Here is a 27,113-nt window from a genome sequence, read left to right as displayed (position 1 = left end):
GGGGAGCGAGGGGGCTATTTATAGCCGGGCGAGGAGCACCCGAGCCGGTCGCCGCCGAGCGAGTCTGGCCATGGCTCTGCCGGCTGCAGCACTCACGGGGGCGCACGGGAAGACGCCGAGGAGGAAACCGACGAGCACCAGAGGGTCACGGGGACGAGCAGCGCTCGGAGACGAGAGGAGGAAGAGGATAGAGGGGAGGAAGGAAACGATGGCCATGGGAGCGCACTGTGCGGCCATTGGAACGACTCGCCTGAGAAGAAAACAGAGGGGGAGAGGGTTCCAGCGAGAAGACGACGTCGAGGGGGAGCTGTAGGAAATGCGCGGTCGAGCCAGAACCGGCCGGAGCAGACGTGCCGACGACAACAGTGGCTAGACCACCGTTTTGGCTAGCATCGCCCGTGGTCACCACCGACAAGGCACGCTCGGCCCTCCTTAATGGTGCCAGCTCATGTCTACAGCGTAGTCAGTCCAAGATAGAGCAATACTGAGGTAAATAGACGAGCAAAGACACAGGGAGTGGAGTAAACCAAGCCCCACAAGTTTGCTGTAGCAAACTTGACCACATCATTGAGATCAAACCAGGGAGGTTAAAAAGTAAAATTGTTGTCTGGCAGGCTTAGGCTAGTAAGGACTACGGTCCTGGGAATTATGAGGGCATTAGGACAAGAATTTAACATAGTGGCAGTGCAACTGCCAAATCTGGCCCAGAAGCTAAATCATGAAGTAACACTCACTAGGAGTGTTGTATTTGGCTAAAACTTGGCAAAGCTTTATGATTTGATCATATAATGATTCTGTAAAAATTTCATTCAAAATGGACTTGCCAAAATGGTACTTCCTTCACAGCTATCCTCTCTGCCCAGAAACTTGAGAAAATTCTAGTGAAATATTGGTTAGATGAAATGACCCAAAATCTTCTGGAGAGGGGTTATATGGATAGGATAAGTCTTGGGAAAATTTTCTGTCATAATGGAGCAACATAAAATAACTTGCTTCAGAAACTGAAAATTTGGACAGAAACTTGAGAAAATTTCCAAAGAAGGTTGGATAGATGGATTGAGCTAATTTTTGGTACCCAGAGGTGATTTATCAATGTTAATCACCTTGCAAAATTTCAGCTCAAATGGATCAATGGTTCAAGCACTTCGCTTGCAAAAATTCAGACAAACTTGCATTGGATCATGTGCTCAAATTATGACCCTTGAAACATGGGTTTGGATGGAAATGGTGAAGATAGAGCAAGTACAAGCTCCACAAATTATTTAGGAATTTTCCTTGCTATAAGAATTTAAGCTCCTTTGGAAAATGGGAGAAAGGCAATATTGGCTTAAAATAGGAAAAGGCAATGTTCGTTATTTAAATGTGGCCAATATTTTTTGCCAGAGCTAAGATTAGACATAAATATCATCTCCACAAATTTTCATGAATTTAGGAGATGACTAGCTATGCCTTTGGATTTTATTCCTCAGATAGACAAGAAAAGGAACAAATCACAAATGAAAAATATTGCATAGTACTTAGCAATATTTTTGGATATCCAAAGTTTGGAAAGGTAGGAGGATTTCTGAGAGGACTTGGAAGATCAACAGATCAAGAGAAATGATGGCTCCTTTGTAATCACGAAGGACATATTCAAATTCCAAAACTAGAATTAGGGTTTTGATGGATTTGAGATGATGCAAATGGGGTGTTGCCCAGTAACAAAGACATGAGCAAGGTTTTGATTGGTTGAAAATGACCAGAATTGTCAGAGTCATCCAGCAAACTCAGGAGAAAATTTGAAAAATGATTGCGAGGAAGGAATAACAGCACAAAAATTGATAACCCAATTTTGGGGCTGTTACAACCCTTCCCCCCTTAAAGGAATCTCGTCCTTGAGATTCCTAGGGTTACAACAACAATGAAAAGACAACCACTCCTGGGAAAAACCTCTGAGTTAATTTTAACCCTTTGGTTCAGATACGGACGTGTTGGGAGGAGATGAACTAGCGTTTGAGAGGAGATGGTGTTGTTGAAGATTTTGATGAAGATTTCCCTCCCCAAGATGGGAGAGTTGTCGGTGATGATGATGATGACGATGATTTCCCCCTCAGGGAGGGAAGTTCCCCGGTGAAATTGCTCTGCCGGAGGGCAAAAGTGCTCCTACCCAAGTTCCGCCTCGAGATGGTGGAGCTTTGTCCCCAAAAGTCCTCTCCTTATTTTTTTCTAGGTCAAAATGACTTATATACCAGAAGAGGGGCACCGGAGGTGGGCCGAGGAGGACACAACCCACCAGGGTGTGCCTAGGCTCCCTGGTGCGCCTAGGTGGGTTGTGCCACTTGGTGGGCCCCCTCTGGTGGTTATTTGCTCCAATATTCCTCATATATTCCAAAACAATTCTTCATAAGTTTTTAGCTCATTTGGAGATGTGCAGAATAGGTAACTCTGACATAGATTTTCCAGGTCCAGAATTCCAGCTGTCAGTATTCTCCCTCTTTGTGTAAACCTTGCATATTATGAGTGAAAAATAGGTAATCATGATGCAAAATGAACGTATCAGCGAGCGCCACCCCATGCAGCAGAAGCTCCTCCTCACGCTCCTCATCACCTCTAGGAAGCTGCACCACTACTTACATGGCCACCCCATAAAGGTCATCTCTGCGTACTCTTTGGAGCAAGTTCTGAGCAGCCCTAACGCTGCCGGCAGAGTCGCCGAATGGAACATTGGGCTGCAGGCCTTCCAGCTAGAGTTCTACACCACCGGGGTCATCAAGGGAGCGGCCCTTGCCAACATCATGGCAGAATGGATAGAGCCATATGAGGAAGAGCCTCGCGAGAACAAATCCCTCTTACCTAGGGATGAGGTCCCCTATGGTTAGGTCTTGTACTTCGACCACGCCTTCTGCAGATAGAGCGTGGGGGCTAGGGTCGTGCTTACCTCATTGAACGGACACAAGCTCTACTATGCTATCTAGCTCTGCTTTAGGCATGATGAAAAGGTCTCCAACAACATCGCGGAGTATGAGGGCCTCATCCCTGGCCTCAGGGTCGCCTTTGCCCTGGGAATCAAGCGGCTCAGTATGAATTGCGATTCTCAGCTCCTAGTGAACTCCTCCAACAAAAAGTACAAGCCCAAGGACAAACACATGGCAGCCTACCTAGAGGAGGTACGTAAACTCGAGAAGCGCCTCCTTGGCTTAGAGCTGCAGCACATTCCGCGCGGTGTCAACATGGAAGCCGACGACATCGCCAAGCACGCGTCGCGCCGTTAGCCCCAGAGCCAAGGCGTCCTCAAAGAAAGACTCCTTAAGCCATCGGTCGTGCCCCTTGTCGTTGGCACGACACTGTTTCATGAGGAGCTTCCCCTTGCAATGTCCTCTGGTGTGCAGGATTGCGCCCCGACCTCGGGGGCCTGCCTGTTGTTGGCAATGGAGCCTCAGGCGGATAGCTTGGCTGTGGAGTTCAAGGCTTACCTGCTCCATGGTACTCTCCCTGCGGAGAACTTGGAAGCAGAGCACGTCGTCTGGCAAGTCACCGCCTATTGTTTGCGAGACAGCGACTTGAACTGCGGGCGCGCCAATGGTGTTTCGCTGCCGTGCATCATGAAAGAGCAAGGGCATGAGGTGCTCACCGACGTTCATAGGGAAGATTGCCGGCACCACTCTTCGCCGTGCACCCTCGCCGACAAGGTATTCTGAAGCGGCTTCTATTGGCCCACTATGCTCCCCAATTCCGCTGAGCTGGTCTGTTGGGGTTCTGGGACCGGGGGTACCCAGACCCGTCTGCCGATGGCCCAGCGTTGTGGCTCCACCAACGACCCAATGTGGCCCAGCATGAGGACTTCACCAGCGAAACCCTCGCGAGGCCCCCCGCCTCGCAAGGCCAACTGCATCGAGGCCTCCTAAGGAACGGCCTCCCGAGGGGCGGACATCCCTATGCTCACGCCCACCACGAGGCGCGCGGTGACGTGAGCCATGACGAACGGAGCCAGGAGGGCGCCAGCGGGCACAGGTGTCACATCCCTAGTCTGGTATGCACTTAGGCTAGCTAGATATGCTTGCATCATGTCTAAATTTATTGAAATTTGAAATGGGGATGAACAAACCCTAGCACCAAATGAACTCAACTAGGGTCAAATTCAAATGTTTTCAATGAACCCAAAATGCCCTTTGGAAATGTTCATGATTTTTGATAAAGGTGAAAACCTCTGCCAAAAATGATGAGCATATTCCTTGGCCATTTATGGATTTTTGAATTAACTCATATTGTATTTGAATTGGGGCATTTAAATTCTATAAATATTTTAAATGCTCTAATAATTCTGAAAAGTAGTTGAGGGCTGTTGGGAATAATCCAGTAGCTGCCCACAATTTATTTCAGGATTTTATAAAGTGGTTTAGTATTTTACTAAATCCAAAAAACAAAGACAGAAAATAGAAATCATGAATAAAAGACAGAGAGAGAGATATAGGCCTCAGGCCACTTACCTGGACTGGGCCGGCCCACCTGGCCCATGCCAGTCACCACCTACCTTTGCCAGTAGGCAGAGGAGGGGGACAGCGCACCGCCGCCGAGCACGCGCCCGCGCCACCTCCTGCTTCCCGCCGCTTCCCCAACGCGGCTGTGAACGCCACGCACCTCCCCTCGACCCCCTCGCTCCTCTCCCTCACTCTTTGCTCTCTCCCTCGCCCTCTGCTCCCTCTCCCGAGCACACCCGAGCGAAGCTCGTCGCCGCCGTTCGCTGCCACCGTGACCACCGTGGTCCTCTCGCCCCTTTCCCGTGTCCAAAAGCACCATGACGACGTAAAGCTCCTCCACGCGGAAGATCCCGACCCCAAGAGCACCGTGGTGACGCCTTCGAGCTCGTCTTCCACCTCGGGCGCCACCGATCACCGCCGTCGATTCGCGACATCTGGCGCGACCCCGAGCCCACTGACCTTCTGCGCCGCCTCCCTGTGAGCTCCTCATCTCTCCTCTTTGCTCGCCCCTCCGTTCCCTTCCTCTAGCCATCGTTCCACAAGTGCCCGAAGCTCGCCGCCGACGGCCATGTAACCGTCGTGGCTTCAGACGCCGTAGCTTGCCCCTGAGCACATCATCGTGCTCGTGCTGCTCCCAGGAGACGAACGCACCTGCTAGCTCACCTTCCCGTGCACCATAGCAAGTAGCCGGTCCTGCCCGAGCTCCGGCCGCCGCTAACCTCGCTGCCGCCGCCGCAACAGTCCATCCCTGGCAGCCACGCGGCCTCCCTAGATGCGCACGCGCCTGGGCTTCCCCCTAGTGCCCTCAGCGCTCTGCCGCTGCCTTAGCGCCACTCCGGCGAGCCGCCGCCGCATGGTGTGGCCGCCGTCGTTAAGCCGCCGGCTAACCACGCCATTAGGGCCTAACCACACTGCTAATTACACAACGCAGTCACTGACAGCGGGCCCCGCGGTGGGTCAAATCCCAGTCAACACGGGATTAACTTCCAGTTAACTCTGAGCCAATGACATGTGGGTCCCAACCGTCAGGGTTGACCCTGTTGACCCTGCTGACGTCACACTGACGTCAGGCTGACGCAGGAAATCATTTTCTGGATTAAAAACAATTCAAAAATTCCAGAAAATGTTTAAAACTTCTAAAAATCATAGAAAATCAACTGTAACTCAGAATGAAATAAATTATATATGAAAAATGATCAGAAAAATCCAAGGAATCTGAATATGGCATTTCCATGCATGTTTGAACAACTTAACCTCACTGTTTAGTCCAAAACATGATAATGCACTATTTGAATTCATAGTTTGAACTTGACTTTGAACCTTGAGTTGAAATCAACCCAAACCTTTCTGTTGCTAGCTGCATTAGCTCAATTCACAGCATATTGCCATGTCACATTCATGCATCATATTGTTGCATTGCATTGATTGTGTTTCCTCTCTGTTGCCGATGTTTGTCCCCTCTCGGTAGACGATGTTCCGGCGTTGTGATCGTTGACACTAATGAAGACTCAATGCTATCTTCAGAAGTGCCAGGCAAGCAAAACCCCCTTGTTCATTCCGATACAATCCCACTCTCTCGCTCCTGCTCTCTTTTACTGCATTAGGACAACAACGTTTCAACTGTTACATGCTGCGGTAGTTGAACCCCTTTCCTCTGCATGACCTGTCATTGTCACAGTAAATAGATGAAACCCACTAACATGAGTAGGAGTTGTTTGAGCCCTGATGTGCCTACTCATTCATGCTTGTTTGTCTTGCCTGCTATTGCTTAGAGTTGTGTCAGGTCTGATTCATCGGGAATGAATTGGAAAGTTGTGAACATGTCCTACTGTGTGAGAGCTAAGTGTGTGAACACGATTTGGTAAAGGTAGCGGTGAGAGGCCATGTAGGAGTACATGGTGGGTTGTCTCATTGCAGCCGTCCTCAGGAACTGAGTTCTGTGTTTGTGATCCATGAACAGTTACTACCACACATTGGGTTCCGGTAACTCGACCCCTCTCGACTTATTAATCAACTTGATCTCTGTCTAGGAGTTGCAACTAGTTTCTGGTGTTTGTAGGTAGTGTTAGTAGTCTACCAAGTGGCACCCGGTAGAGGTGGGCTTGGGACAGACTAGGCACCGTGGCACGGTGTACCAAGCATAGATCCATCCGTCGAGGTGGGCTTGGGAAACCTGTTCACATCGTTTGGGGCCGTGAGCGACACCCCGGCCGGATCTCCTTGCGGATGGAACCCGAATAGGCGATAAACCTGGACTAGAGACTTGTGTGGTTAGTCAGGTCGTGGCCGACTCCCTCGCCAGGCTTCCGCTTGAAGGTTGCCGAGGTACACGACGTGTGCATGGTGGTAAGTGGTGAGAGCGTGTGTGACGAAGTACACCCTTGCAGGGTTAATATGATCTATTCGAATAGCCGTGTCCGCGGTAAAGGACTTTTGGGTTGCCTGTACAGTTCATAGACAAGTGAAAGTGGATACTCTAAAATGCGCAAGATAAGCGTGAGTGCTATGGATGGCGTTCTCGTAGGGAGACGGGAGCGGATCCATAGTGGTGTATTGATATGATGAATATGTGGACTCGTGTGCGCCACCTCAAAAGAGTTACTTGCAGTCATAGTTCAGGATAGCCACCGAGTCAAAGCTGGCTTGCTGCAGTTAAACTCCACCACCCCTTTGTTGATACCAATGCATATGTAGATAGTTCTGATGTAAGTCTTGCTGGGTACATTTGTACTCACGTTTGCTTATTTTATGTTTTGCAGAGAGACGCCAGTCTCGCTAGTAGTTCCGTGCGGACTTCGACGTTTAGCTTGATACCTCAGCTACGATCTTGTGCCCTCGGCAGGATCTAGTAAATAGTCAGGCTTCCCAGCCTTTTTCATTTGTAGATGCCTGTACTCAGACATGTTAAGCTTCCGCATGTGCTTGTTGCTTGTATGCTCTGAATGTTGGGTCATGAGACCCATGTTTGTAATATCTGGCTCTTCGGAGCCTAATGAATAAATACTCTGAGTCGTAGAGTCTTGTTGTGATGCCATGTTGTATTTGCACATATCGAGCATATTGTGTGTATGATTGAAATGCTTGGTATGTGTGGGATCCGACAACCTAGTTGTTTATCCTTGGTAGCCTCTCTTATGGGGAAATGTAGTCTTGTGCTTCCATGAGCCATAGTAGTCCGCTACAGCCCGGTTCACCGCAGTCCTGCTAGCCCAGCACCACTGCTCCGGAACACTTGACTGGCCGGCATGTGATTCACTTCGTGCCTGTGTCTGTCCCTTCGGGGAAATGTCACGCGGTGACATCCGGAGTCCCGCCTAGCCTGCTACAGCCCGGTTCACCGGAGTCCTGTTAGCCCAATGCTACAGCCCGGATTCGCACGCTGCTGGCCGACATGCTCGATGTTGATTCATGTATGCCTGTCCCCGTAAATTAGTGCCACTTTGGGTTCATGACTAGTCATGTCGGCCCGGGTTCTCTGTCATATGGATGCTAGCGACACTATCATATACGTGAGCTAAAAGACGCAAACGGTCCCGGGCCATGGTAAGGCGACACCCGTGGGAATACCGTGCGTGAGGCCGCAAAGTGATATCAGGTGTTACCGGCTAGATCGATGTGACTTGGAATCGGGGTCCCGACAGCTTTGGTATCAGAGCCTGACTGCCTGTAGGATTACCAAGCCAAACTGGTCGAAGTTGAGTCTAGAAATGCTTTAGTTATATAAGGGAATTGATTGTGGAATGGAACGTAAGGCTCTTTTTACTCCTTTACCTTATGCCCTTCTGATCTGAGTCACCCTCTTCTCTTCGACGGGAATTAAGAACTAGGCTTCTCATCTTTCTATCAGGATCACATGTTACTAATTCGTAGACTCGTAGGATTGTTGGTTCCAGGCCTCAGTTCAGTTCCTACTACCTCCGTATGTTGACCATTGATCCCGGAAGTTTATATTGTGATGTTGAGTGGTTATGCCACCATTTTGCACGATGTCTCAATTCTTTTTGAGCATTTACAGCCGTTATGTTGTCCGAGTCATCCCAGGTTTCTAAATGTTTTGATGCATTTGCAAATCCCTTCTTTCTGTTCTCGATGTTCCTTTGGGCCAGATTAAGCACACTACCGGTGCGTTGAGGCACTCTATTGCCTCGGTATATATGTTGGAGCTATTATTATGACCCTAGGTGTTTAGGGAGTCACTTAGTAATCTAGCCATGTTTTGTGTTCCCGGTGTGAGGATTCTGGCCATTATTCTCGAAAGCATCCCGTGATGCCATTTAGTTGGTAGGCATTCTATTTCTGGGTTCTTGAACCCAAGATTCACTCTACTTAATTCGTGTAGGTAGTGTTTGCTCGTTCCTTTAGGTTATTAGTAACCTTTGCATTAGTCCTCGAGGTCCGTGGTATTTCCTTCTTCCAAATACCATGAACCATTATGGCAGAAGTTCTTTGAACCAAAAGATCACAACCAGAGTGCTCTTGACGAGTTCTCCATTCTGCATTGTGAATCTGCCAGTCCTACCTTTCTGCATGGATTATCTGGAAGAAATATGTTGGATTTGTTCGACATACTAATTCATGCATCCACAACTCAGAAAAACATATGTTCCTTTGGGTTGTCCCTCTTTAGTTATTTTCTGACCTTCGTCTATCAATTGATAGTCAGGACTAGTTGTACATCGGTGTTATCGATGCGTACTATCCTTGTGGTCCGTCAAGCCATTCTATTTCAAAATGACTAGGAGAAACAAACTCCAGAACCTCGTCCATATCTTGGATTGGGTCAAAGCAATTGTATTTCGCAGACCAAAATGCCAATCCAGCTTTTGCTCTGCTCTACCTTGGCACGCTACCATCTTTATGTCAAGAGTGTCATGAGAATTGCACCACCTCTTATGAATTCTTGACGCAGTGATACTTCTCTCCATCATTATTCATTCCTCGGTCCCGTGTTGTCACAACCGGAATACCGACAAGTGAACCGTGATGTGTGAAATCAATACTCTGAGCAACTCGTTGCTTGGTAGCTAATGGCAATACTCTCATTCTTAGCGTGCTGGTTATTGAATCATCATCCTAAGATTAATCGTGCTACCTAGTCCTTATTTTTGGTGCACTCTTCAATCAATGAGTTAGGATTGTGTCAACCCCTTGCTTATTTGATCACATCATTTTCCCTGAAAAGCAAGATTGTTCTCGAGCTTAATAACATATTGGTGGTTCGTGATTTTCCGAATATCTTCTCAGAAGTATCACCAGGTTGTCCCCTGACTGTTATGTTGAGCTCGTGATTAAGTTGGTTTTTTTTTATAACCACACCTTCTCCAAGAATCCGTGTTGGATACCCCTGAGCTAGTTGGTTAAGCCAAACAACAACTTGGAGAGTTGGAAGATAAAAGCTTGTCCGACTTAGTTCATCTTAAGGGATATCTTGTATGTGTGTTGAAGAAAGATGGTATTTTCATCGATTAACCCTCGTGATCAGTTAATGGACCTATCACCTTATCCAATCTTTGATTTGAGTATGGGCTATCGTCAAATCAAATCAGAACCAATGGTGTTCCTGATGTTGTCTTACTCGTGGTTGATCTCTCGAGCATACACCATTACATCTTTTGGTCTGACCAATGCTATCACCGTGTTCACATGATGGTGGAAGTCCAGTGATATGGGAATTCCGATGAGTTGCTATTGAGCCCATCAATAGCATCTTGTCTCCTCCTTAATTCTTGTTTAACATCAAGCTACTGTTGGAAACTTTTGTAAGCATTATCTTCATGTCCCGTTTATGAAATACATGTTTGGTGTAAGAAGTGACTTTCTCCAAGTTCACGTGCATTAGGTGCAAGTTGCCGCAGTGAATTTGAGAAAGACTGTTTTGCTTCCTTCAGAATCATCCCAAGTCAGTCATGCATGTGCAAAGTATACCATGGTTTGGTAGATTAATTACCTCAATTCCATATGTGTCCCTAGCACACCAAGCCACTGACCGATTTGTTCAAGGAGCAGGAGTTCCTTTTAAGAGCTAACCCGGGCTTAATTGAGAACTTCATTATCTGCGATGATGGTTCCCCTCCTGAACTCGGTAGTGCTTTGTTATAACACTACCATGTGATCATGCTTGTCTGGGAAAACGTGCTCACACGTATGTAGCAGAACCAGATCATGTTTTGGAGCTTACTACCATAGTCCATCTCCCGAGAATCTTGCAACGTCTTCTCGTCGATTTGTGTTGCAAACATTAATTTTCTTTCTAGACTTGATGAGTCGGGAATATTCTGACACCAACCAGATCTGAATCTCAGGCAGACATGATGGTTGGAACATTCCCAAGAACTACAATATTGGTCTCTCGATAATCGGTAAAGTGGATGTCGTGGCCAACACACCCAGCCGGAAGACCTATTATTGTAGTATCTTGATTAAGGAAGTTGGCCACCTCCCCATAAGGATTCCGTAGGATTTACTCCCTAGTTGTTCCTTATGGATTCTTGTGCTCCCGAAGTCCGACCTTTTACTTGATGTTCTAGATACCAAACCATATCAATAAATGGGTTACACTAGCACATCAAGGAGAACATTATAAGTGGAGTGCTAAATGTCTCTCGGTCGATCATCCAGATTGCTTCTTTGGCATTGCTAAGGAAAAATCTGAGAAAGTGTTATCTTCCTTTGCATCTGCATCCTCCATCACCGTTCATCATGGTAGTATGATGTGTTGCCAGGATCCTCGGCACGGATGTTGGTAAAACCTTGATGAATATGGGAATGTTCAAGTTCTTGAAAGCACGCTCAGTCACTAAGTTATATCCTTGGTATCAACTAGAATGCGCATTCCATTTGCCGAGTTGTTCTATAACCATAGTTTCCTTTCCAAATGGAGTGTGCCATTCTTTTGAATTCTTTCAAACGATCATTTGTAAATTGCCTTAGGCTGGTATGAAGAGTTTCAATGATCTCTGAATCAAAAGTAATTCTTTTGCCACTTAAGGGAATATTTGTATGAGCCACCTTCCCTAAGGTGCCCCGTTATGGAATCGTGGCAACTATCTCCTCGCTACTTTGAAACCATGCACCATCCTACCTAAGCGTGGGATTGTTGCCAACCAAATCAAATCTCATCGTTTGTTCTTCCATTCCTCTCGATGTGTTTTGTGTCTCAACTCGAGATGTTTCAACATCGCATTCCGCGAGTTGATCTTGTATAGCTCGATCTTCGAGAAGATCAATCCTGTAGAGTTTCCCTCCCTTCCGTCATCTTAGTTGGTTGAAGCTCTTGAAAGAAAAGATGTCAATATCAAGATGATGCAATGATTCAACATCTTCGAGAAGAACAATTGGATCGTGAAGATTATGTTAGTTTGCGTTCCCCATTCATCTTACCCTACGCTTGAATCTCGGGAGGAGATTTTTGTTTAGTGGGGGTGAGTTGTCACATCCCTAGTCTGGTATGCACTTAGGCTAGCTAGATATGCTTGCATCATGTCTAAATTTGTTGAAATTTGAAATGGGGATGAACAAACCCTAGCACCAAATGAACTCAACTAGGGTCAAATTCAAATGTTTTCAATGAACCCAAAATGCCCTTTGGAAATGTTCATGATTTTTGATAAAGGTGAAAACCTCTGCCAAAAATGATGAGCATATTCCTTGGCAATTTATGGATTTTTGAATTAGCTCATATTGCATTTGAATTGGGGCATTTAAATTCTATAAATATTTTAAATGCTCTAATAATTCTGAAAAGTAGTTGAGGGCTGTTGGGAATAATCCAGTAGCTGCCCACAATTTATTTCAGGATTTTATAAAGTGGTTTAGTATTTTACTAAATCCAAAAAACAAAGACAAAAAATAGAAAACATGAATAAAAGAGAGGGAGAGAGATATAGGCCTCAGGCCACTTACCTGGACTGGGCCGGCCCACCTGGCCCATGCCAGTCACCACCTACCTTTGCCAGTAGGTAGAGGAGGGGGACAGCGCACCGCCGCCGAGCACGCGCCCGCGCCACCTCCTGCTTCCCGCCGCTTCCCCGAGGCGGCTGTGAACGCCACGCACCTCCCCTCGACCCCTCGCTCCTCTCCCTCACTCTCTGCCCTCTCCCTCGCCCTCTGCTCCCTCTCCCGAGCACACCCGAGCGGAGCTCGTCGCCGCCGTTCACTGCCACCGTGACCAGCGTGGTCCTCTCGCCCCTTTCCCGTGTCCAAAAGCTCCATGACGACGTAAAGCTCCTCCACGCGGAAGATCCCAACCCCAAGAGCACCGTGGTGACGCCTTCGAGCTCGTCTTCCACCTCGGGCGCCACCGATCACCGCCGTCGATTCGCGACGTCTGGCGCGACCTCGAGCCCACTAACCTTCTGCGCCGCCTCCCTGTGAGCTCCTCATATCTCCTCTTTGCTCGCCCCCTCCGTTCCCGTCCTCTAGCCATCGTTCCACAAGTGCTCGAAGCTCGCCGCCGACGGCCATGTCACCGTCCTGGCTTCAGATGCGGTAGCTTGCCCCTGAGCACGTCATCGTGCTCGTGCTGCTCCCAGGAGACGAACGCACCTGCTAGCTCACCTTCCTGTGCACCAGAGCAAGTAGCCGGTCCTGCCCGAGCTCCGGCCGCCGCTAACCTCGCTGCCGCCGCCGCAACAGTCCATCCCCGCCAGCCACGCGGCCTCCCTAGATGCGCACGGGCCTGGGCTTCCCCCTAGTGCCCTCAGCGCGCTCTGCCGCTGCCTTAGCGCCACTCCGGCGAGCCGCCGTCGTTAAGCCGCCGGCTAACCACGCCATTAGGGCCTAACCACACTGCTAATTACACAACGCAGTCACTGACAGCGGGCCCCGCGGTGGGTCAAATCCCAGTCAACACGGGATTAACTTCCAGTTATCTCTGAGCCAATGACATGTGGGTCCCATCCGTCAGGGTTGACCCTGTTGACCCTGCTGACGTCACACTGACATCAGGCTGACGCAGGAAATCATTTTCTGGATTAAAAACGATTCAAAAATTCCAGAAAATGTTTAAAACTTCTAAAAATCATAGAAAATCAACTGTAACTCAGAATGAAATAAATTATATATGAAAAATGATCAGAAAAATCCAAGGAATCTGAATATGGAATTTTTATGCATGTTTGAACAACTTAACCTCACTGTTTATTCCAAAACATGATAATGCACTATTTGAATTCATAGTTTGAACTTGACTTTGAACCTTGAGTTCAAATCAACCCAAACCTTTCTGTTGCTAGCTGCATTAGCTCAATTCACAGCATATTGCCATGTCACATTCATGCATCATATTGTTGCATTGCATTGATTGTGTTTCCTCTCTGTTGCCGGTGTTTGTCCCCTCTCGGTAGACGATGTTCCGGCGTTGTGATCGTTGACACTAATGAAGACTCAATGCTATCTTCAGAAGTGCCAGGCAAGCAAAACCCCCTTGTTCATTCCGATACAATCCCACTCTCTCGCTCCTGCTCTCTTTTACTACATTAGGACAACAACGTTTCAACTGTTACATGCTGCGGTAGTTGAACCCCTTTCCTCTGCATGACCTGTCATTGCCACAGTAAATAGATGAAACCCACTAGCATGAGTAGGAGTTGTTTGAGCCCTGATGTGCCTACTCATTCATGCTTGTTTGTCTTGGCTGCTATTGCTTAGAGTTGTGTCAGGTCTGATTCATCGGGAATGAATTGGAAAGTTGTGAACATGTCCTACTGTGTGAGAGCTAAGTGTGTGAACACGATTTGGTAAAGGTAGCGGTGAGAGGCCATGTAGGAGTACATGGTGGGTTGTCTCATTGCAGCCGTCCTCAGGAACTGAGTTCTGTGTTTGTGATCCATGAACAGTTACTACCACACATTGGGTTCCGGTAACTCAACCCCTCTCGACTTATTAATCAACTTGATCTCTGTCCAGGAGTTGCAACTAGTTTCTGGTGTTTGTAGGTAGTGTTAGTAGTCTACCAAGTGGCACCCGGTACAGGTGGGCTTGGGACAGACTAGGCACCGTGCCACGGTGTACCAAGCGTAGATCCATCCGTCGAGGTGGGCTTGGGAACCCTGTTCACATCGTTTGGGGCCGTGAGCGACACCCCGACCGGATCTCCTTGAGGATGGAACCCGAATAGGCGATAAACCTGGACTAGAGACTTGTGTGGTTAGTCAGGTCGTGGCCGACTCCCTCGCCAGGCTTCCACTTGAAATTTGCCGAGGTACACGACGTGTACATGGTGGTAAGTGGTGAGAGCGTGTGTGACGAAGTACACCCCTGCAGGGTTAATATGATCTATTCGAATAGCCGTGTCCGCAGTAAAGGACTTCTGGGTTGCCTGTACAGTTCATAGACAAGTGAAAGTGGATACTCTAAAATGTGCAAGATAAGCGTGAGTGCTATGGATGGCGTTCTCGTAGGGAGACGGGAGCGGATCCATAGTGGTGTATTGCTATGGTGAATATGTGGACTCGTGTGCGCCACCTCAGAAGAGTTACTTGCAGTCATAGTTCAGGATAGCCACCGAGTCAAAGCTGGCTTGCTGCAGTTAAACTCCACCACCCCTTTGTTGATACCGATGCATATGTAGATAGTTCTGATGTAAGTCTTGCTGGGTACATTTGTACTCACGTTTGCTTATTTTATGTTTTGCAGAGAGACGCCAGTCTCGCTAGTAGTTCCGTGCGGACTTCGACGTTTAGCTTGATACCTCAGCTACGATCTTGTGCCCTCGGCAGGATCTAGTAAATAGTCAGGCTTCTCAGCCTTTTTCATTTGTAGATGTCTGTACTCAGACATGTTAAGCTTCCGCATGTGCTTGTTGCTTGTATGCTCTGAATGTTGGGTCATGAGACCCATGTTTGTAATATCTGGCTCTTCGGAGCCTAATGAATAAATACTCTGAGTCGTAGAGTCTTGTTGTGATGCCATGTTGTATTTGCACATATCGAGCATATTGTGTGTATGATTGAAATGCTTGGTACGTGTGGGATCCGACAACCTAGTTGTTTATCCTTGGTAGCCTCTCTTATGGGGAAATGTAGTCTTGTGCTTCCATGAGCCATAGTAGTCCGCTACAGCCCGGTTCACCGGAGTCCTACTAGCCCAGCACCACTGCTCCGGAACACTTGACTGGCCGGCATGTGATTCACTTTGTTCCTGTGTCTGTCCCTTCGGGGAAATGTCACGCGATGACATCCGGAGTCCTTCCTAGCCTGCTACAGCCCGGTTCACCGGAGTCCTGTTAGCCCAGTGCTACAGCCCGGATTCGCACGCTGCTGACCGACATGCTCGATGTTGATTCATGTATGCCTGTCCCCGTAAGTTAGTGCGACTTTGGGTTCACGACTAGTCATGTCGGCCCGGGTTCTCTGTCATATGGATGCTAGGGACACTATCATATACGTGAGCTAAAAGACGCAAACGGTCCCGGCCATGGTAAGGCGACACCCGTGGGAATACCGTGCGTGAGGCCGCAAAGTGATATGAGGTGTTACCGGCTAGATCGATGTGACTTGGAATCGGGGTCCCGACAGCTTTGGTATCAGAGCCTGACTGCCTATAGGATTACCAAGCCGAACTGGTCGAAGTTGAGTCTAGAAATGCTTTAGTTATATAAGGGAATTGATTGTGGAATGGAACGTAAGGCTCTTTTTACTCCTTTACCTTATGCCCTTCTGATCTGAGTCACCCTCTTCTCTTCTACGGGGATTAAGAGCTAAGCTTCTCATCTTTCTATCAGGATCACGTGTTACTAATCCGTAGACTCGTAGGATTGTTGGTTCCAGGCCTCAGTTCAGTTCCTACTACCTCCGTATGTTGACCATTGATCCCGGAAGTTTATATTGTGATGTTGAGTGGTTATGCCACCATTTTGCACGATGTCTCAATTCTTTTTGAGCATTTACAGCCGTTATGTTGTCCGAGTCATCCCAGGTTTCTAGATAATCTGATGCATTTGCAAATCCCTTCTTTCCATTCTCGATGTTCCTTTGGGCCAGATTAAGCACACTACCGGTGCGTTGAGGCACACTATTGCCTCGGTATATATGTTGGAGCTATTATTATGACCCTAGGTGTTTAGGGAGTCACTTAGTAATCTAGCCATGTTTTGTGTTCCCGGTGTGAGGATTCTGGCCATTATTCTCGAAAGCATCCCGTGATGCCATTTAGTTGGTAGGCATTCTATTTCTGGGTTCTTGAACCCAAGATTCACTCTACTTAATTCGTGTAGGTAGTGTTTGCTCATTCCTTTAGGTTATTAGTAACCTTTGCATTAGTCCTCGAGGTCCGTGGTATTTCCTTCTTCCAAATACCATGAACCATTATGGCAGAAGTTCTTTGAACCAAAAGATCACAACCAGAGTGCTCTTGACGAGTTCTCCATTCTGCATTGTGAATCTGCCAGTCCTACCTTTCTGCATGGATTATCTGGAAGAAATATGTTGGATTTCATACTAATTCATGCAACAAGACCAACACCACGGGTTCAGCAGGACGGAGGTCATCACCAGAAGCTTTGCTGGCGAAGACTGCCTTTAGTCAGGATAGGGCGTACTACTGCCCCCCTTCAAAATTGGCTGTTGTTGTATCCCTTCCCGCCTAAGCCATGAGCGAAGAGGACAGAGGCCAGTATAAATAGAGGCTAGTTTCCACCCTAGATGAGGATCTGATCCATTCACCCCGAGAGACCTCATGAGGCAGCTCACACCTGCACTAGTTCATCCTCAACCTCCTCGCGAGGCAATCCACCCCAAAGTAGGAGTAAGGTTTACACCGCAAGGCGGCCCAAACCTGGGTAAACCACCGTTCCCCCATTCCTCTCCCATATCGCTCGAGAACGACTAGCATCACCGTAGGTAATGAGTGTTGGATCGTAGCATGACGGAGTGCTTCGCGCACACCCTAGAGTTCAAAACTTTCTTTGGGTCTGCGGAGCCCTGATTTTGTCATTTGGCGCGCCAGGTAGGGGTGTGCCGCAGCCCCTTCGTCATTCCGCATGGCCGATGCTCGATGAGTTCATGCCGAGCACCAGGCTGCTCGTGTCGCCTAGACGGCACCGGTGGGTCGCTCCACTCCCCGCCACTTCGCCTGCGACAGGCTAACGCTGCCACTGACCTCGCTGCGCATGAGCAGCAGGATTCTTCCCTGCCACCATCCATGCAACATGACGGCCATACCGCCATGCCTTCTCTTACTCTGGTCACGGCTTCGTCTTCCCATGCTCGCCGCAGGCCAGCAAACACGCACGCAGTGCTCCTCATGGCGCGTGAGCTGCTGTGCTACCGCGATGCCAATGAAGGCTACGATGCCTGGCTTGGCCGCATCATCGAGCTCCTGAACGCTGTGGGTGAGGCCTCGACACTCTCCCACTTGCTCCATCCCCTACCTCCTCGTGCGGGCGACGTAGCGCATGACGCACCTCTGCCTTCTCCCTTGCACATCGACAACGCCGAGCCCCCGGCGTGACGCACGGCCGCAGACCCGCTGCGTGGAGCTCCTTCGCCGGCGCGGGATGAGGCCAGCTGCCAGGTGGTGCAGCGGCCACAGCACGACGCACGTGCACTCCCCACACCGCCGCGCCAGCACCAAGACCGAGCTATTCAGGAAGCTATGGCAGGTGGGCACCAGCATCACACTCCTCCTGCGCGTGCTTTGCCCTTGAGTGCCGCGAGCTGCCGCGCCTTCACCCGCGAGCTGCGCCAGGTGCTATGGTCAATCAAGTTCAAGCTAGATCTGCCCCCGCGCTACGACGACATTCCCAACCCGATGGTGTTCCTCCAGCTGTACGCGTTGAGCATCGAGGCGGCGAATGGCAGGGACATTTTCATGGAAAATTGGTTCACCATGGATCTCAAGGACGGCGCGTGCTCCTGGCTCATGCACGTCCAGGAGGGGTCGATCTCTTCATGGGACGAGCTTCGTGAGCGGTTCATCACCGACTTCCAAGGAACCCGCGACCGCATCCTCACTGTCAACAACCTGCAACTCGTGAAGCAGCGCCCCGGCTAGACCCTCCGCAAGTACATTCAGTGCTTCACCCAGGTCTGCCTCAAGATTCCGAAGGCCTCAAATGAAGCCATCATCTCGGTGTCCATCGAGGGCGCATGGATGTCAAGATGAGCGAGGAGCTCGCCATCAACGATGACCTATGCATGGCACCGGAGATGTTCAACTTGGCGGACAAGTGCGCCAGGGTTGAGGAAGGCTGCCTCTCCCTCCTCAAACACCCAGACGACGAGCCCGAGGACAAGAAAGCCAAGGCTAAGGAAGTGAAGCGCAAGGGTTCTGCCGTGCTGGCGGCAGAGCCTGAGCTGAAGCGCGACCGTGACCATGACGAGCCCTCCAAGGATAGTCGCCCGTTCTGCGCCTTCCACAACATGCACACTCCCAACACCGACGACTGCCAGGAGCTCAGGGCGCTCCAGGACGAGCGCCTGGGCTGCTGCCCCGAACGCAATGACCGTGGCTTCGGCCGCGGAGGAGGTAGTGCAGGAGGCCACTGGCACAACCTCATCCGCCATAATGACTGGCGTGCCAGCCTCACGAGGGTGGCTGGTGCGATCAGCCTCGTGATGGCGCCTTGCGCGATCATCCTCGCGAGGCCCGCCCTCAAGGCAACGCAGGCATCCCGCCGCTGCCACCGCCGCCTAGGAGGAATGACGACAACCATCAAGACGAGAGGGCGAGGCTCTTAGGAGCCTGACACGATTGCCTCCATCCTCGGCGGGGCTAAGGCCCCGGCGACCAACCGTATCTTCAAGTAGTTCTCTCACGAGGGGAACGTAGCCCTGCCGAAGCTCGAGGCTATGTGTCCCCTCAAATGGTCATAGTACGCCATCACTTTCGACTCCAAGGACCACCTCAAGTGCTCAGTCACTACAAGCGCGCTCCCCAGGCTGGCTCCCGAGGAGCGGAGATATCAATGCAAGCTGCACCTCGCGAGGTTCACATGACATGAGCCATGACGACCAAGGCCAAGAAGGCGCCAGTGCGCGCAGTGTACCAGTTTCCTCTTTGGTCCTAAGGAGGCAAGCTCAGGCACGGGGTCCCGAGGAATCAAGCAAAGGTTTCCATTTTGGTGCAACAAGAGCAAGACCGCGAGGACGGCAGGACGGAGGTCATCACAGAGCCCACCGCAGTGTCACCACCAAGGCTTTTGCAGGCGAAGACTACTTTTGTTAGGATAGCTTGTGCTAGCTGTCCCCCTTCAAATTTGGCCATTGTGGGATCCCTTCCTGCCTACATTTGGGAAGAGGACCAAGGCCACTATAAATAGGACTTAGCCACCACTATAGTGGGGGGACGGATCATTCGGACCAACCTCACACCCACCAGCTCATCGAGCACAAGCACACCTCGCCTCCTGAGGCTGTTCCACCAATGTACTAGTTCATCCTCAGCCCCTCAAGGCAATCCACCACAAAGCTGGAGTAGGGTATTACACCGCAAGGTGGCCCGAACCAGGATAAACTGTTGTGTCTCTTGTCCATTAGATTCATCGAGCTAGGGAGGACAAGTTCTTCGCATGCACCCCAGAGTTCGAACCTCTCAAGGGACCGCAGAACCTTGAATCCGACAACGAAGAACCTCATCGACGGCGGCGCCGGCCTCAACATGCTCTCTATCAAGACCTTCGAGACGCTTCAAGTCCCCTACGACTAGCTCATGCCCACCAGTCCATTCTCTAGGGTGAACGACGACTCCCCTGGGATAGGTGCGCCTCACCGTCACCTTCGGCAAGCGCGACAACTACCACAACGAGCTGATCGACTTCGACATGGCCCACATTGGCCTCCCGTACAATGCCATCCTGGGGTATCCAGCGCTCGCCAAGTTCATCGCGGCCACTTATCATGGCTACAACGACCTCAAGATGCCAGGGTGAAGCGGCGTCATCACTGTCGCCTGTGATGAGAAGGATGCTGTCTGCTCCCTTGAACATGCCTACCGCGCTACAGCAGCTGAAAACTCCAGCGACGAAGGTGACATCGCGCCCCATGAGGCCGCCCCAGCAATGCCTCTGTCACCAATGTCGGCGTTCTGGGAACGAGGGTACCCAGACTTGCCTGCCTGTGGCCCACGACGTGGCTTCGTCGACGGCCTGGTACGGCCCAGCTTCAACAACAATAACCCAAGACCTCGCGAGGCGGACGACACCAAGAACTCCCTCGGGGCTAGCTCCCGAGGAGCGGAGATAACAATGCAAGCTGCACCTCGCGAGGTTCACATGACGTGAGCCATGACGAAAAAGGGCAAGAAGGCGCTAGCAGGCGCAGTGTACCAGTTTCCTCTTTGGTACTAAGGAGGCAAGCGCAGGCGCAGGGTCCCGAGGAATCAAGCAAAGGTTTCCATTTTGGTGCAACAAGAGCAAGACCGCCAGGACGGCAGGACGGAGGTCATCACAGAGCCCACCGCAGTGTCACCACCAGAGGCTTTTGTAGGCGAAGACTACTTTTGTCAGCATAGCTTGTGCTAGCTGTCCCCCTTCGAATTTGGCCGTTGTGGGATCCCTTCCTGCCTAAATTTGGGAAGAGGACCAAGGCCACTATAAATATGACTTAGCCACCACTATAGTCGGGGGACGGATCATTCGGACCAACCTCACACCCACCAGATCATCGAGCACAAGCACACCTCACCTCCTGAGGCTGTTCCACCACTGTACTAGTTCATCCTCAGCCCCTCAAGGCAATCCACCACAAAGCTGGAGTAGGGTATTACACCGCAAGGTGGCCCGAAACAGGATAAACTGTTCTGTCTCTTGTCCATTAGATTCATCAAGCTTGGGAGGACAAGTTCTTCGCAGGCACCCCAGAGTTCGAACCTCTCAAGGGACCGCAGAACCCTCAAACCGACAACCAAGAACCTCATCGACGGCGGCACCGGCCTCAACATGCTCTCTGTCAAGACCTTCGAGACGCTTCAAGTGCCCTACGACTAGCTCATGCCCACCAGGCCATTCTCTGGGGTGAATGACGACTCCCCCGGGATAGGTGCGTCTCCCCGTCACCTTTGACAAGCGCGACAACTACCACACCGAGCTGGTCGACTTCGACATGGCCCACATTGGCCTCCCGTACAACGCCATCCTGTGGTATCCAGCCCTGGACAAGTTCATCGCGACCACTCATCATGGCTACAACGACCTCAAGATGCCAGGGTGCAGCGGCATCATCACTGTGGCCTGTGATGAGAAGGATGTTATCTGCTCCCTTGAACATGCCTACCGCGCTGCAGCGGCTGAAAACTCCAGCGATGAAGGTGACATCGCGCCCCATGAGGCCGCCCCAGCGAAGAAGAAGCAGCTCATCCCCAAGAGCAATCCCAAGGCCAAGATACCTGCCAGAGACACCTCAGGCGTCGCGCCTGCCGCCGGGGCGCCTCTCCCTCTCGCATAGGAAGGCGCACCTGGCGCCTCCCTCAGGACAGGCTCTGGGCTTCCATCTGAAGGGCCTCTGACCTGAGCAGTGCGAGAGGGAGGTGCTCGGGCACCACTTGGAGCTGTGCTTCGAGGCGCACCCCTGCAAGCAAGGAACACGACGCGAGGTGCCAGGAGCATGAGAATTCATCATCAAGGCGATCGAGGAACTTCAGGAAGCACAAGCCATGCACGACGAATGGCGCCCCCCCCCCCCCCCCCCGCGCGCCCTAGCTACCCGTGCAGCCACTGACCCGACACGGTCGATGGGCTGCGCGTCTGCGTCAACATCCTAGGCCCCAATAGGGCCGCTTCTCAAGACTTCTTCTGGCCGTCACGTGTCGGCCAGAGCGTGTGCTTCCCCTGAAACTACATCTGCATGCCCTTCGGCCTGCTCAACATGGGCGCCTCATACCAGCAGTTCGTGCAGCTCTCGCTGGCATCTCATGAGGACCAACACCTGGCGCTGGTGTCTTGTCAGGACCCCGATCCTTAGTCACACCGATCTAGCATGTAACACATCATATCACTTTGCGGCCTCACGCACGGTATTCCCACGGGTGCCACCTTACCTAGCCCGGGACCGTTTGCACCTTTTGGCTCACGGATATGATAGTGTCGCTAGCATCCATATGACAGAGAACCCGGGCCGACATGACTTGTCGTAAACCCAAAGTGGCACTAACTTACAGGGGCAGGCATACATGACCCAGCAACGAACGTGTCGGTCATCAGCGAATGAATCCGGGCTATAGCAGCTGGGATAACAGGACTCCGGAGAATCCAGGCTGTAGCATGCTAACAGGACTCCGATAGACACCGTGTGACATTTCCCCAAAGGGACAGATACAAGAACGAAAAAGGAGACATGCCGGCCAGCCTAAGTGTTCCGGAGCAGTTGCAAGCTACCATGGCTCAGTGGAAGCACTAGGAGACATTTTCTGGTAAGAGAGGCTACCAAGGATAAACAACTAGGTTGTCAGATCCCACACATACCAAGCATTTCAAATCATACACACAATATGCTCAATATGTGCAAATACAACATGGCATCACAACAAAACTCTACAACTCAAAGTATTTATTCATTAGGCTCCGAAGAGTCACGGTCCGCAAGCTTCGCCTCGCTAGCCTTGAGGTCATCCTCCAGCAGCTGCAGTCACTGCGTGCACGTGACCTATTCCTCCGGAAGCACCTTCAGGCTGTCCTCCGCCTCACCGTAGCACTTAGCGGCTACTGCTACCTCAACCAGTGCGTCATCATGAGCTACCCTTGCATTGGCGGCTTCTTCCCTGCTCTTTGCAGTGGCGGCCTCTGCCTAGCTCCAGACCTCCTTGGTTGCCACCTCAACCTGAAGCCACGCTGAGGCGAGCCCTAGGCGCTCCCTGGAGAGGCATCTGTCAGCATCTCGGAGGTCTGCCCTGAACTGGTCGAGCCCGGCATAAGCGTCGGCCAAGGCCCCGTTCCTAATCAGGGCGCTGCAGCTGGCAAGCGCTAGGACCTGATGAGGGAGCGGCGCCGACACGCTAGTTGGGACTGCGGCCGACTAGGTCTCATCACGATCTGCTTCAAGCGTCGGGGGCTCTGTTCCATCCCCGTGCTTGGATTCCATGGCACGGCAGGGATGACCGCGGCGTCGGCCAACAGAGTCCCGGGGATCTGCACCACAGGAGGTTGCGCCGTGGCGCGCCCTGTGTCAAGTTCGGCCGGTGGGGGTGAGGCGACGCCCCCATGTTCGTGGCCAGAGCTGCCGCGATCGTGACAGAGGGCACCGTGTAACTGGCCGCCACGTCCTTGTCGGTCGGCCATCCCGGCGGTGCTGGTGAAGCACTGTGAGCAGATGGAGCGCCTGCATGCCCGTGCGCCCAAGGATGGCACCGGATCGGCGTTGCCCGCCCCCGCGCCCGGCAAAGCTGCGGCCAAGTGTCGAAACTGCCTTTGGGGTGAAAGGCACATTCGCAATGACGACCGACTTCTTCTTCTTCTCCGCGCCGTCGCCCTTGTTCGGCGCGATGAGGGGCTGTATGAACATATATACTATAAGTGCGCAACCAGAAGGTAAGGCCAGGGTACTTACTCGTCTGGAGTGACCTGATACGTCTCCAACGTATCTATAATTTTTTATTGTTCCATGCTATTATATATTCTGTTTTGGATGTTTAATGGGCTTATTTATACACTTTTATATTATTTTTGGGACTAAACTATTAACCGGAGGCCCAGCCCAAATTGCTGTTTTTTTTGCCTATTTTAGTGTTTCACAGAAAAAGAATATCAAACGGAGTCCAAACGGAATGAAACCTTCGGGGACGTGATTTTTGGAACAAACGTGATCCAGAGGACTTGGAGTGGACGTCAAGCAACCAACGAGGAGGCCACGAGGCAGGGGGCGCGCCTACCACCCTAGGCGCGCCCTCCACCCTCGTGGGCCCCTCGTGGCTCCACTGACCTACTTCTTCCTCATATATATACCTACGCACCTGCTACCTCTTGAGCAGTGCGTTGGTTTTCCCATGAAGAGGAAAGGGTGATGCAGTAAAGAGCGTAAGTATTTCCCTCAGTTTTTGAGAACCAAGGTATCAATCCAGTAGGAGGCCACGCACGAGTCCCTCGCACCTACACAAACAAATAAATCCTCGCAACCAACACAGTAAAGGGGTTGTCAATCCCTTCACAGTCACTTACGAGAGTGAGATCTGATAGATATGATAAGATAATATTTTTGGTATTTGTACGATAAAGATGCAAAGTAAAGAAAGCAAAATAAAAACAATGCCAGAAATAGCTTGTTGTTGGGAGATTAAATATGATGGAAAATAGACCCGGGGGCCATAGGTTTCACTAGTGGCTTCTCTCGAGAGCATAAGTATTACGGTGGGTGAACAAATTACTGTTGACCAATTGACAGAATTGAGCATAGTTATGAGAATATCTAGGTATGATCATGTATATAGACATCACATCCGCGACAAGTAGACCGACTCCTGTCTGCATCTACTACTATTACTCCACACATCGACCGCTATCCAGCATGCATCTAGAGTATTAAGTTCATAAGAACAGAGTAACACTTTAAGTAAGATGACAATATGTAGAGGGATAAACTTATGCAATATGATATAAACCCCATCTTGTTATCCTCGATGGCAACAATACAATACGTGCCTTGCTGCCCCTACTGTCACTGGGAAAGGACACCGCAAGATTGAACCCAAAGCTAAGCACTTCTCCCATTGCAAGAAAGATCAATCTAGTAGGCCAAACCAAACTGGTAATTCGAAGAGACTTTCAAAGATAACCAGTCATACATAAAAGAATTCAGAGAAGATTCAAATATTGTTCATAGATAAACTTGATCATAAACCCACAATTCATCGGTCTCAACAAACACACCGCAAAAGAAGATTACATCGAATAGATCTCCACAAGAGAGGGGGAGAACATTGTATTGAGATCCAAAAAGAGAGAAGAAGCCATCTAGCTAATAACTATGGACCCGAAGGTCTGGGGTAAACTACTCACACATCATCGGAGAGGCTATGGTGTTGATGTAGAAGCCCTCCGTGATCGATGCACCCTCCGGCGGAGCTCCGAAAAAGGCCCCAAGATGGGATCTCATGGGTACAGAAGGTTGCGGCGGTGGAATTAGGTTTTCGGCTCCATATCTGGTAGTTTGGGGGTACGTTGGTATACATAGGAGGAAGAAGTACGTCGGTGGACCAACGTTGGGCCCACGAGGGTGGAGGGCGCGCTTGGGGGGGGGGGGGGTAGGCGCGCCCCCTACCTCGTGCCTTCCTGGTTGATGTCTTGACATAGGGTCCAAGTCCTCTGGATCACGTTCGTTCCGAAAATCACGTTCCTGAAGGTTTCATTCCGTTTGTACTCCGTTTGATATTCTTTTTCTGCGAAACTCTAAAATAGGCAAAAAACAGCAATTCTGGGCTGGGCCTCCGGTTAATAGGTTAGTCCAAAAAATAATATAAAAGTGTATAATAAAGCCCATTAATGTCCAAAACAGAATATAATATAGCATGGAACAATCAAAAATTATAGATACGTTGGAGACGTATCAAGCATCCCCAAGCTTAATTCCTGCTCGTCCTCGGGTAGGTAAATGATAAAAACAGAATTTTTGATGTGGAATGCTACTTGGCATAATTTCAATGTAATTCTCTTAATTGTGGTATTGATATTAAGATCCAAAAGATTCAAGACAATAGTTTAATATTGACATAAAAATAATAATACTTCAAGCATACTAACTAAGCAATTATGTCTTCTCAAAATAACATGGCCAAAGAAAGTTATCCCTACAAAATCATATAGTCTGGCTATGCTCTATCTTCAGCACACAAAGTATTTAAATCATGCACAACCCCGATGACAAGCCAAGCAATTGTTTCATACTTTTGATGTTCTCAAACTTTTTCAATCTTCACGCAATAGATGAGCGTGAGCCATGGACATAGCACTATATGTGGAATAGAATGGTGGTTGTGGAGAAGACAAAAAAAGGAGAAGATAGTCTCACATCAACTAGGCGTATCAACGGGCTATGGAGATGCCCATTAATAGATATCAATGTGAGTGAGTAGGGATTGCCATGCAACGGATGCACTAGAGCTATAAGTATATGAAAACTCAACAAAAGGAACTAAGTGGGTGTTTATCCAACTCGCTTGCTCACGAAGACCTAGGGCATTTTGAGGAAGCCCATCATTGGAATATACTAGCCAAGTTCTATAATGAAAATTTCCCACTAGTATATGAAAGTGATATCATACGAGACTCTCTATCATGAAGATCATGGTGCTACTTTGAAGCACAAGTGTGGTAAAAGGATAGTAACATGGTCCCTTCTCTCTTTTTCTCTCATCATTTTTTTGGGGCCTTCTCTCTTTTTTTGTGGCCTTTCTCTTTTTTTTAGTCCGGAGTCTCATCCCGACTTGTGGGGGAATCATAGTCTCCACAATCCTTTCCTCACTTGGGACAATGCTCTAAAAAATGATGATCATCACACTTTTATTTACTTACAACTCAACAATTACAACTCAATACTTAGAACAAAATATGACTCTATGTGAATGCCTCCGGCGGTGTACCGGGATATGCAATGAATCAAGAGTGGCATGTATGAAAGAATTATGAATGGTGGCTTTGCCACAAATACAATGTCAACTACATGATCATGCAAAGCAATATGACAATGATGGAGTGTGTCATATTAAACGGAACAATGGAAAGTTGCATGGCAA

General features: G+C 49.8%; 1 protein-coding gene across 1 annotated transcript; it reads left to right on the top strand.

The window, feature by feature from the left end:
* Nucleotides 1-2,516: 2,516 nt before the first annotated feature.
* LOC141027101 (uncharacterized) lies at nt 2,517-3,251 on the top strand. The gene is made up of 2 exons (XM_073504029.1): nt 2,517-2,843; nt 2,955-3,251. The coding sequence occupies exons 1-2, from the start codon at nt 2,517-2,519 to the stop codon at nt 3,249-3,251; spliced, it is 624 nt and encodes a 207-aa protein (XP_073360130.1).
* Nucleotides 3,252-27,113: the final 23,862 nt, after the last annotated feature.

The sequence above is a fragment of the Aegilops tauschii genome, chromosome 7, assembly GCF_002575655.3.
Source record: "Aegilops tauschii subsp. strangulata cultivar AL8/78 chromosome 7, Aet v6.0, whole genome shotgun sequence".
NCBI classification, from domain to species: Eukaryota; Viridiplantae; Streptophyta; class Magnoliopsida; order Poales; family Poaceae; genus Aegilops; species Aegilops tauschii.
Note: the sequence above shows the minus strand (reverse complement) of the source record. Positions and strands in the feature narration are given on the sequence as shown.

What these genes read in the sequence shown, in the direction of transcription:
- LOC141027101 (XM_073504029.1), top strand. Translation starts at nt 2,517, where the DNA reads ATGATGCAAAATGAACGTATCAGCGAGCGCCACCCCATGCAGCAGAAG. An exon ending in CCCTCTTACCTAGGGATGAG is followed by an intron (nt 2,844 to 2,954) that starts GTCCCCTATGGT and finishes TATGCTATCTAG; the next exon opens with CTCTGCTTTAGGCATGATGA.